The following is a 12,947-nucleotide window of genomic DNA, read 5'->3' as shown; positions in this document are numbered from 1 at the left end:
GACTCTATAGCCACTCATATCTGTCATATCTTTAATCTGAGCCTAGAGGAAAGTGTTTGTCCTCAGGCCTGGAGGGAAGACAACGTTATTCCGCTACCCAGGAGTGGTAAAGCGGCCTTTCCTGGTTCTAACAGCAGACCTATAAGCTTGCTGCCAGCTCTTAGCAAACTGTTGGGAAAAAATAGTGTTTGACCAAATACAATGTTATTTCTCTGTAAACAAATTAACAACAGACTTTCAGCACGCTTATAAAGTTGGGCACTCAACATGTACTGCACTGACACAAATTACTGATGATTGGTTGGAAGAAATTGCTAATAAGAACATTGTGGGAGCTGTATTGTTAGCTTTCAGTGCAGCCTTTGATATTATTGACCATAACCTAGAGTTAAGAGAATACCAAGAGTGTGCAAAGCTGTCATCAAGGCAAAGGGTGGCTACTTTAAATAATCTAAATTATAAAATATATTTTGATTTAACACACTTTTTTTTGTTACTACATGATTCCATATGTGTTATTTCATAATTTTGATGTCTTCACTATTATTCTACAAGGTAGAAAATAGTAAAAATAAAGAAAAACCCTTGAATGAGTAGGTGTGTTCAAATGTTTGACTGGTACTGTAGCTCCAGAGTTCGTTGTGGAGATGGGAGAACCTTCCAGAAGGACATCCATCTCTGCAGCACTCCACCAATCAGGCCTTTATGGAAGAGTGACCAGACGGAAGCCTCTCCTCAGTAAAAGGCACATGACAACCCGCTTGGAGTTTGCCAAAAGGCACCTAAAGATTCTCTGGTCTGATGAAACCAACTCTTTGGCCTGAATGCCAAGCGTCACGTCTGGAGGAAACCTGACACCATCCCTATGGTGAAGCATTGTGGTGGCAGCATCAGGCTGTGGGGATGTTTTTCAGCAGCAGGGACTGTGAGACTAGTCAGGATCGAGGGAAAGATGAACAGAGCAATTTACAGAGATCCTTGATGAAAACCTGCTTCGGCGATCTCAAACTGGGGCGAATGTTCACCGTCCAACAGGACAATGACCCTAAGCACACAGCCAAGACAATGCAGGAGTGGCTTTGGGACAAATCTGTGAAAGTCCTTGAGTGGCCCAGCCAGAGCCTGGACTTGAACCCGATCGAACATCTCTGGAGAGACCCGCAAATAGCTGTGCAGCAACGCTCCCCATCCAACCTGACAGAGTTTGAGGGGATCTGCAGAGAAAGAATGGGAGGAACTCCCAAAATACAGGTGTGCCAAGCTTGTAGCGTTATACCCAAGAAGATTTGAGGCTGTAATCGCTGCCAAAGGTGCTTCAACAAAGTACTAAGTAAAGATTCTGAATACTAATATAAATGTGATATAAGTTTTTATTTTTAATTCATTTGCAACAATTTCAAAAAAATCATTATGGGGTATTGTGTGTAGATCGAGGGGGAGGGGGAACGGTGTAATTTTCAAATAAGTCTGTAACGTAACAAAATGTGGAAAAAGTCAAGGGGTCTGAAAAATTTCTGAGTTATTTCTGTTTTATTGGACTCCAACTAAGACTTCGTAAGATGGGGCTGACCAACAATTCTCTGTGTTGGAAATGCCAAAAAGACACTTGGACATTTTTACACGCAATATGGGAATGTACTACCTTTCTGGAAGTATGTTTTGAAATATCTGGAGGAATGGTTGGGGTTAACAATTCCAGTTTCACTGATATGTCTCTTGGGCGATAGAACAGAGTTACTTAATGTAACGAATTTGTGTAACGAATTTGCACTGATCATTGTTGGTATCGTTACAGCAGCTAGAGTAATCCTTAGAATTTGGAAGGGTCATGCCACTCTGGAAGGGTCATGCCACTCTTACTCTGAAACAGTGGATAGAATAAATGTTGGAGGTTAGCATCTTATTTTATATTATTTTTTAATGTTTTTTTATCATAAATCTTATGAACAAATGCTTGCTAGGATCACTTGTAGAAACAACACTTCTAGAAGCTGGATACATTTTTATTTGTAATGTTGTTTCTAAGACTGGGAGTTGATGACTTGAACCCATTTAGTTCTGTATTGTAGCTTGTGAGATAGTATTTGACTGTGTATGCTATGTTGGAGGATATGTCTGGATGTCATGCTCAATGTTTTTATGCTGTACAATGTTTTTTATTATTGTTGCAACACTTAACAAAGAGCTGCAGTCAGTTTTAGAATGGGTGGAAAGAAATAAGTTAGCCCTAAATATTTCAAAAACAAATCATTCACTAAACCCTGACCCTCAACTAAATGTTGTAATGAATAATGTGTGAATTGAGCAAGTTGAGATGACTAAACTGCATGGAGTAACACTGGATTGTAAACTGTCATGGTCAAAACATATTGATGGAGCAGTAGCTAAGATGGGGAGAAGTCTCTCCATAATAAAGCGCTGCTCTGCCTTCTTAACAATGCTATCAGCAAGGCAGGCCTTAGTTTTGTCGCACATGGACTACTGTCCAGTCGTGTGGTCAGGTGCCATAAAGAGGGACTTAGGAAAATTACAATTAGCCCAGAACAGGGCAACACGGCTGGCCCTTAAATGTACATGGAGAGCTAACGTCAATCTCTCCTGGCTCAAAGTAGAGGAGAAATTGACTTCATCACTACTTGTATTTGTGGGAAGTATTGACATGTTGAATGCACCGAGCGGTCTGTTTTAAACCACTGGCACACAGCTCAGACACTCCTGTATACTCCACAAGACATGCCATCAGGGTCTCTTCGTAGTCCCCAAGTACAGAACAGAGTATTGGAGGCGCACAGTACTATTTAGAGCCAAGACTACATGGAAATCTGTTCCACATCAAGTAACGCATTCAAGCAGTAAAATTAGATTTATCCTCTCGGGGATCGTTCGGGATGTGAGTGTCCCACCTCGCCAACAGCCAGTGAAATTGCAGGGCGCCAAATTCAAACAATAGAAACCTCATAATTAAAATTCCTCCTTTTTGTTTGCGCGTTTAGTCCAGTAATCCAAATGCACAAAGCGCGGGCACAAAGTCCAGATGAAAAGTCAAAAAAGCTCCATTAAAGTTAGTAGAAACATGTCCAATCTTTAGGATGTTTTTATCATAAATCTTCAATAATATTCCAACCGGACAATTCCTTTGTCATTAGAAAGGAAAGAGAACGAGCGTCACGCTCACGGCCACGAGACTAAACTAATGTCTTTCAGCTTGACCACTTGTTGAAGCAGCTCTTATTCGATCCCCTTTCACAATTCAAGCCTGAAACAACTTCTAAAGACTGTTGACATCTACTGGAAGCCTTAGGAAGTGCAATCTGACCCCACAGACACAGGATATTGGATAGGCAATCACTTAAAAAAACTACAAACCTCAGATTTCCCACTTCCTGGTTGGATTTGCCCCAGGTTTTTGCCTGCCATATGAGTTCTGTTATACTCACAGACATTATCTTAACAGTTTTGGAAACTTTAGAGTGTTTCTATCCATGCATATCCTAGCTTCTGGGCCTGAGTAGCAGGCAGTTTAGTTTGGGCATGCTTTTCATCCAAACTTCCGAATGCTGCCCCCTAGCCTAGTGAAGTTAAAAAACGGAAAACAAAAACACCTTTTGGAACAGTGGGGACTGTGAAGACTCACACAGACACACGCATACACACACACACGCATACACACACACATGATAACATAAGCATTATACACACACGTACACATGGATTTTGTGTTGCAGATATGTGGTAGTAGAGTAGTGGCCTGAGGGTACACAGTTAATGTGTTGTGAAATGTAATGTTTTTAATTGTATATAAATGCCTTAATGTGGCAGGACCAAAGGAACAGTAGCTGCTGCCAATGGGGATCCATAATAAGTACATGCATGCATAAAGAGTCAACTAAACCAAGTATATCTTGTCCCAGTGGATGATTTGTCTGTCTTTTTAACCTGTGGCTCTGACCCTGACCTTTAACCTCTGAACCCTGACCTCTTTCGCCTCTACAGGTGGGTCTGCTGGACCTGGAGCTGAACCGCCTTACCAAGGCTCTGTTCCTGGCACAGGTGGTCCTGTCTATTGTCATGGTAGCGCTGCAGGGCTTTGTGGGCCCCTGGTTTCGCAACCTGTTCCGCTTCATCGTGCTATTCTCCTACATCATCCCCATCAGGTAACAGCACATAGAGGTAGACACAGTATAGATAGTGTATCTAACTATGGTACAGCATGGAATCCATTTCACTGCTCTAATTAGTCTTTGATTGACTCTTGTTGGGTAACATTATTATTTATCATTATTTTTTAAATTATTTTTTATTAACCCCTCTTCGGAGGCCAAATTTCTTTGTTTTTTTTACAGCTTTTTTGCTACATATACATACATTTTACATATATATTTGACATACATGGTTACTTTTTATATAAAGCAGTCACATAACAATAATACATTACCAAACATAAGCTCTTTAATCCTGCCCCTCAGACACTCTCAGCCCATCCCACCTATCACCATGTGTCATATATTGTTCAGTTGTGCTGTGATGTTTTACATTTTTTAACCTTTCTAATCGTATATTATTGGGTGACATTGTTTGAGTAGAATCATGGTAGTTGGATTTAATTTTGCTTGCTTAAAACATATTTTGCCTAACACATATTTGACTTGACCTCTGTTTTATTTGTATCTGCAGCTTGCGTGTCAATCTGGACATGGGGAAGTCGGCCTACGGTTGGATGATCATGAAAGATGAAAACATCCCTGGTACTGTGGTACGGACCAGTACCATTCCTGAGGAGCTGGGCCGCCTGGTGTACCTACTGACTGACAAAACAGGTGACAGGACACACAGCCGCTGTAGTATGACCAAATGTAACCATCAGGAATGCAAGCTTGTCGCTTTCGGCGATATTCGCTGTTTGGATGTCAAAATAGGTCATCCACATGAATCGTGTAGATCTGTGTAGTTTCTCATTTCTAAATCATTGACTGTGCGCAGAATGCATCCCAACGCATCCTACAAAAAGAATGTCAAAGACAGTGTTGTCAGATATGTGATGTCAGTTATGTCATATCAGAGTGAGTGCTTCATGGGTATGCTCTGTCATCTCTCCACACCACAAACTGGGGGGCTGTGGCACTGTGAGTGTGGTGCTGAAATAAAACAAATTGGGAAGCACATAGGCATAGTTGGTCGGGTTTACCAGGTCTACTAAAGTGTGACTTTGTCATAGTGTTTCTTGGCTATTTACATTCGTTTTGTTCACATGCTGGGTTATTTTTCAATGTTAGTTTGCGATTGATGCAACTGCTAACTTAGCCAAGAGATGTCAGAGATTCTAGACAGTTACCATGGCAACCTACCGTCCTTAAAGGGGCAGCTGAACATTTTTGTTTCACCTAAGTCACTCATATTTGCGGGTACAATGTGCTTGATTGAGCATAGAACACTCCAAAAACCTTTTATTCATGAACTTTCATTCATGTCTTATCATTAAAATATACACATATTTAGCAGATGTTATTGCGGGTGTGCCGAAATAGTTGTGTTCCTAGCGCCAACAGTGCAGTAATATCTAACAATCCACAATAATACACATCTAAAAAGTAAAAGAATGGAATTAAGAAATATAGGATGAGCAATGTCGGAGTCCTGAATATATGTACAGTTGAAGTCGGAAGTTTACATACACCTTAGCCAAATACATTTAAACTCAGTTTTTCACAATTCCTAACATTTAATCCTTGTAAGAATTCCCTGTCTTAGGTCAGTTAGGATCACCACTTTATTTTAAGAATGTGAAATGTCAGAATAATAGAGAATGATTTATTTCAGCTTTTATTTCTTTAATCACATTCCCAGTGGGTCAGAAGTTTACATACACTCAATTAGTATTTGGTAGCATTGTCTTTAAATTGTTTAACTTGGGTTAAACGTTTCGGGTAGCCTTCCACAAGCTTCCCACAATAAGTTGGGTGAATTTTGGCCCATTCCTTCTGACAGAGCTGGTGTAACTTAGTCAGGTTTGTAGGCCTCCTTGCTCGTACAAGCTTTTTCAGTTCTGCCCACAAATTTTCTATAGGATTGAGGTCAGGGATTTGTGATGGCCACTCTAATACCTTGACTTTGTTGTCCTTAAGCCATTTTGCCACAACTTTGAAAGTATGCTTGGGGTCATTGTCCATTTGGAAGACCCATTTGCGACCAAGCTTTAACTTCCTGACTGATGTCTTGAGATGTTGCTTCAATATATCCACATAATTTTCCATCCTCATGATGCCATCTATTTTGTGAAGTGCACCAGTCCCTCCTGCAGCAAAGCACCCCCACAACATGATGCTGCCACCCCCGTGCTTCACGGTTGGGATGGTGTTCTTCGGCTTGCAAGCCTCCCCCTTTTTCCTCCAAACATAACGATGGTCATTATGGCCAAACAGTTCTATTTTTGTTTCATCAGACCAGAGGACATTTCTCCAAAAAGTACAATGTTTGTACCCATGTGCAGTTGCAAACCGTAGTCTGGCTTTTTTATGGTGGTTTTGGAGCAGTGGCTTCTTCCTTGCTGAGCGGCCTTTCAGGTTATGTCGATATAGGACTCGTTTTACTGTGGATCTAGATACTTTTGTACCCGTTTCCTCCAGCATCTTCACTAGGTCCTTTGCTGTTGTTCTGGGATTGATTTGCACTTTTTGCACCAAAGTACGTTCATCTCTAGGAGACAGAACGCGTCTCCTTCCTGAGCGGTATGACGGCTGCGTGGTCCCATGGTGTTTATACTTGCATACTATTGTTTGTACAGATGAACGTTGTACCTTCAGGTGTTTGGAAATTGCTCCCAAGGATGAACCAGACTTGTGGAGGGTTACAATTTCTTTTGCTGTGGACTTGGCAGATTTTTTTCGTTTTTTTCCATGATGTCAAGCAAAGAGGCACTGAGTTTGAAGGTAGGCTTGAAATACATCCACAGGTACACCTCCAATTAAGTAAATTAGCCTATCAGAAGCTTCTAAAGCCATGACATAATTTTCTGGAATTTTCCAAGCTGTTTAAAGGCACAGTCAACTTAGTGTATGTAAAGTTCTGACCCACTGGAATTGTGACACAGTGAATTATATGTGAAATAATCTGTCTGTAAACAATTGTTGTAAAAATTACTTGTGTCATGCACAAAGTAGATGTCCTAACCGACTTTCCAAAACTATAGTTTGTTAACAAAGAATTTGTGGAGTGGTTGAAAAACGACTTTTCATGACTCCAATCTAAGTGCATTTAAACTTTCGACTGCAAGTGATATATATATTCTTCAAAACTGTTGGAAAAGCATTCCAGGTGAAGCTGGTTGAGAGAATGCCAAAAGGGTGGCTACTTTGAAGAATCTCAAATATAAAATATATTTTGATTTGTTTAAAACTTTTTGGGGTTACTGCATGATTCCATATGTGTTATTTCATAGTTTTGATATCTTCACTATTATTCTACAATGTAGAAAATTAGAAAAATATAAAGAAAAACCCTGGAATGAGTGTGTACCCAAACTTTTGAATGGTACTGTATATGTGTGTATATGGGATGTATAGACAATATCGACAGTATATGGATAGAATATTTAGTATATCTGAAGAAAAGTATATGTACAGCGATAGTTAAATAGGATATGCCTGACTAGGATACAGTATACATATGAAGTGGGTAAAACAGTATGTAAACATTATTAAAATGACCTGTGTTCCATGACTATGTACATAGGGCAGCAGCCTTTAAGTACTTTCATTGTGCTAATGTACTCCTTGTAAAAAAACTTTAAAAACAATCTGCGTCTAGGAATATGTTAGATTTGTTTTACTTTTCTTTATGCACCTCTATAGAACAACTTGTCAGATGCAGCTGCATTGAAGACTGATGCATTACTGTCTGACATGTCATGATGAGCCCTACTCCCCTTTACATCAGGACACTATTTTCATATCTGTATTATGGACTTGTTATTCTCAAAAAATAACCAAATGTTCTTGCACTTCACATGGATTTTTCACTCATTTCCGTGCCCCAAAAATGTGGTTACCTTTTGGGGCCCTCACCTGTTTGCATCCCTGAAAATATAGAATTCACATGAGATTGTTAGTTCATTTCTCTTTTGTTTATTCTACATGTATTCTTTCTCTGACTCTTTTAGAACAAATGAGTGTCCTTTCCAAGATCCAAACCTTATATCAAAGTGATCAACTCTGGGGGTGGTCCTGACATGCTTCTTTGTCTTACCAGGCAGAGTAGGAATAGATTAGTCAGCCTCCTTACCTATTTATCCCAGTTGATAGTTAAACCACATGGAAAGAAAGCAAAAACGATCAATCTGTTAGAATTGGATAACCTTGTGGGCCCGTGATGTTATTGGAAGGTAGTTGCCCCCTAATCAGGTTTACGCTGTATCAATACACATTCTGGCAAGCAGCATCCATTAAACGAGAGCCGCTGCCTCCATTTTCAGTAGTTTTTAGTCGGAACACTCAGTATCTCTTGTATGCTGTGTTGGGTTGGTTGGAGAGGACAGGGAGTCCATACGGGTAATGAGATGCATGATGGTACGTGGTCATTAGGCATTCTTCTGAGGACAAATGTCCCTCCCCCCACTAAACTCTGCCACCAATGCTGAAAGAAATCCTAGGGGTAACACTAGCTATAAGAATGCATACATGACCCACTCAAAAATGACTTGATGAGCAGCAGTATGTGAATTATGTGCTGGTATAGAGACTCTCTCGCTCAATAACCTGTTGTTTGCCTCTAATACGAATCTCACTTCATTCTGCTTTGTGAATTGAAGGCACTCTGACACAGAACGAGATGATCTTCAAGCGGCTGCACCTGGGGACAGTGTCCTATGGGACGGACACCATGGACGAGATACAGAGCCATATAGGGCAGTCATACGCACAGGTGATCATACTCTACCATTTAGGGTCACATTCTTAGTATTGTCCTAAATGGTTCACTGAATTTGAGAAACTTCAGTAAACATGTGCAAACATCACCTGTCATTTAGGGGAATAAACAGGAGAAAGATTAGCTATTGATCTCTTTGTTTTATTAACTTTCATAGGTACCAGGAGAGATTGTGGCCCACGACTCCTCATAAAGAGACACTTAGTTAAACCTCCCTCTCCACTACTTCTTGTCTTGGCCTTTTCATTGTTCATTCAATCTCAGTCCCTGAGCGTTACACCGACGTACAGTAAAAACCAGCGTTCCCTCTAGGTGGTTGATCTCTAGACGAAGGCATGACAGAATGATATTGTTCACACTCAGGCAGGCCCCTAACAGCTGTGCTGAGGATGGAACCATCTGCCTGCACTCTGTTTAAGCTTGGCTAATGAAAGATGAGTCTTTTTAGCACACTACTCAATAGCAGCTAGCGCTTCAGCCCCATTGATTTGTCGTGCTGGTGTGTTTCATGTTCCCTTTATTACTGAGATGACAGAGAGGGTCAGAGGTTGATTGAAACGCTACGTGGAAATCTATCATAACCTCATTATAGGTCCCTGCGGGTAATGGTTTGTGACGAACAAAGGGCATATAGATATCAATGTGTGAAATTGAATTATGCAGGCATCTGTAAACATTATGTAATTCATAGGAATAAATCAATTTAATATCATGTGCAAGCTATGGTGATGCCATTGTTACATTGAATGTACACTATAGAGCACAGTTGTGTACAGATCTGCCAACTCGGTGGAAGTAATCTATTAACTACAGATGTCAATGTAGACATAGAGGAATCAAATAGAGGTTTAACCCTTTAATCAGACCAATTTTTTTACCCACCCCGGTGTAAGTGATTGAAACAGAGAGAGAGTGAAGGGTATTCTGAAAAGAGAGAGAGAGAGGGATGAAACATGATGTTAATGGCAGCTGGCAATAAAAGGAGCTCTCATAACTTGACCTCTTCCATTCTTCATAGTGAAGTGAGCACTCCATTGTAGTAGGCTTGCTGAAGTGTTTCCATTTTGCGTCTTTGTAGGAGTCTCTCTTTCTAGCAGCAATAAGGGTTAATAAGGTGAAACCATCCGCTTCAGTGGAACACATCAACTCTGTCAAACCTAGCTGGCACAGTGGGCTGCCCGTGAGACGCCACTGAGTTGAATTGATGGGAGTTGTCAGAGAACACGTTTTGGAACATTCAGATATAAATATGCTATGTAGAACAAGCATGCTAATCCAACATGTAGAACAAGGAGTCATGTCGACTCTAGTCATGGCATTTCTATCTGCAACATTCGAGAATGTTTGGCAACTGAACGTAGCCCAGTGCTATTTGGAATTCCCTATAGGGAATGACTGTTTTTCATGTCATCGTAGTCCACTCCCTGTATGCAGAATAACAATAAATGTGGTGTACTTTGCCTCCACAGCCGAGCTCCCAGACCCAGCAGTCCAACAGCAGCACCAGCTCCACCCCATCCAGGAAGCCCCAGCCAGCCCAGGCCCCCAAGGCGGTGGCCCCCAAGGCGGCGGCCCCCAAGGTCCGCAGGAGCGTCAGCAGCCGTATCCACGAGGCAGTGAAGGCCATCGCGCTGTGCCACAACGTCACGCCCGTCTACGAGTCCCGCGCCAACGGGGAGACGGAGTCCACTGCCGCCGAGGCCGACCAGGACTTCAGCGACGACAACCGCACCTATCAGGCCTCCAGCCCTGACGAGGTCAGCACTAACTCCACCGAGTTGTATTCATTACGCACACCAAAGCAAAATGTTTTGCAACGGAAAACCGAAACAAGCGTTTCTTATTGGACAAGTACATGTAGCCCCTCCCTGTTTCAGTCCATTGTTTTCCGTTTAGTGGCTACTGAATACAACCCCGGTTTCTCTGATGTTTCTCTCTGATGTCCGTCTTCAACACTAAATTATCTTCGTAGTTTGTCATAATGGCCATTCCATTGAGGCCCAGGTTAACTCAGAAGCCATAAAGTTGTCAGAGGTTAAGCTATTTTAATCAGCGGCGTTAGTGTCCTTTAGAATTTATAGCTCTAATTAAGGAAGAATCTGGACTGATAAAGACCCCAACGGCAGTCCTGTGGCGTCACCTTCCTCTGCCTGTCTGTCTTTGTAATCCTAGAGTAGGGCCGTTTAGGAGTACCAGGCGTTGCTTACCCAATTATTTACTGCCCGTTCTGATGGAAACGTGGTTACTATTTTTTGATAAATCCAAGAAAGTCCTGGATGAATATTGAATACATACAGGGCACAAGGACAAATTGCTGGATGAGGAGGAGTCTTCGCCATATAACTTTGTCATAAATATTCAATACATATCAAAGGATCGCTAATCCCACCATATAGTACAGTGTTCAGGGCCATTGAAGTGTTTCTCACCCATGACCCAATGATTTTGTGAAGCCTTTGTGAAACTTACCTTGACTTGCACTGGGCTCGAGCTCAACCTAGCAGTCAAAATGAAGATTAAACGGTTACAAAAGATATATCTCGGTTTCCCTTTTTGTCTGCTCTGGAATTGCCTGCCTGCTCGCCCGTCCTGTCCCACCTTCATGTGTATATTTATTTATTTCCTTTTTCACTCGGCTCTATCTCCCTCTATTGTCTGGCACTGCTTGGATTGATCAATATTTAATTTTCTCTGAGAGACGATGAGAAGGGTCTGTGGTTGTTCAGTTCCCCCTCACCCCTATCTGTGTCTCTTCCTCTCCATCTCTGCTCACATCTCTCTCTCCTACTCGCTCTCTCCTCCTCGCTCTCTTTGTTCTTTCTCTCTCCCCTTAGCTCTCCTTTCCCTCTCTCTCTTGCCTCAGCCTCATTGACAACAGTGGCAGAGCCCTGTCAGCGCAGCGCTATGAGGCCCATATTTTAATTAGCTGACTCTCTCTAATGTAATGAGCCGTCATTAAGGAGATGAAGTGGGCCGACCCGAGGTCAGGGGTCAGTTGACCTTCTGGTCAACCATGCTGTGAACAGGGCCCTGCTCTAACCTCTGACCCTGTGATGTCAGAGGAGGGCTGCGTCTCAAATGGCACCCTATTCCCTATGTAGTCCACTACTTTGGAACAGGGCCTATAGTGAATAGGGTGCCATTCGGAACTGGCCCGAGAATGTTTGACCATGGCATTTAATGACCGTGGAGTCTCATGAAGTAGGAGTTTATCATCTCCAATAGGAGGTAATAGGATAGCCGATGGAAAAGGGGACCCCAAGGGGAGTACCAGGCAAAGGAGCAATTCATTGGTTTGGCTGGTTGAGTATTGTCACTTGCATATGCAAGTCCCTGATTGACCTTTTCAATAGGTGACCAAATTAAACTGCAAATATGGACATTTATCTAGAGTCAGCATGTATGAATGTTTAACATAAATGCACAGTTTTAGTGTGATAGCTACAGTGCTACAAGCTAGTATTTTCAATGTTGACCACCCTAAATCAATTAAGAAAATGATATTTAGTGAGTGCTGTTAAAATCCTAGTTCTGATTGGTAATGACATGGTGGGAAGAATTTAGCTATTACAGATCCATTTTCATCATGAAATGCTTAGCTGCTGCTCATTTTAAATGCAGCTCTGCCATGTTGATATACATGATCACTAGAACTTTGGGAATGCTATTGAAATGATTGATTGGGTACTTTAAACCGGTCTGCCATTGTCGTCAAGTAGTCACGGGTAGTCTCTTACATTACTTGTGTAACACATGATTTACATACAGTTTGTATCAAAGTTGACATGGCTTTAAACCGTTCCCATGGAGCTGATAAACTTGATTGAGGAGGTAGGTATTAAATCCTGACTCTGTACGCATTTGTACACACATATGTGCCGCACGTACGCCCATGCGATTATGATTCACAGATGTGTGTTAAGTAAATATAGCCAGCTCTAGCACGGACCTCAAAGGGGAACCAGAAAGAAATTATGGGGTATTAGCAGGAAGTTCCAATTTGTAGGTCAGGAGTATAATAACAA

The 12,947-nt window shown here is 41.6% G+C and overlaps 1 protein-coding gene across 2 annotated transcripts in view; it reads left to right on the top strand.

The window, feature by feature from the left end:
- Window positions 1-12,947, top strand: part of atp9b (ATPase phospholipid transporting 9B) — a 58,750-nt gene that overhangs the window by 29,850 nt on the left and 15,953 nt on the right. For both annotated transcript variants that reach the window (XM_014177040.3, XM_014177039.3), the window contains exons 12-15: window positions 3,994-4,154; window positions 4,675-4,817; window positions 8,804-8,916; window positions 10,392-10,679. In XM_014177040.3, the coding sequence (XP_014032515.1) occupies window positions 3,994-4,154; window positions 4,675-4,817; window positions 8,804-8,916; window positions 10,392-10,679 (705 nt within the window). The remainder of the gene's footprint in view (window positions 1-3,993; window positions 4,155-4,674; window positions 4,818-8,803; window positions 8,917-10,391; window positions 10,680-12,947) is intronic.

This window comes from Salmo salar, chromosome 27, assembly GCF_965601325.2.
Source record: "Salmo salar chromosome 27, fSalSal1, whole genome shotgun sequence".
Taxonomy (NCBI): Eukaryota; Metazoa; Chordata; class Actinopteri; order Salmoniformes; family Salmonidae; genus Salmo; species Salmo salar.
Note: the sequence above shows the minus strand (reverse complement) of the source record. Positions and strands in the feature narration are given on the sequence as shown.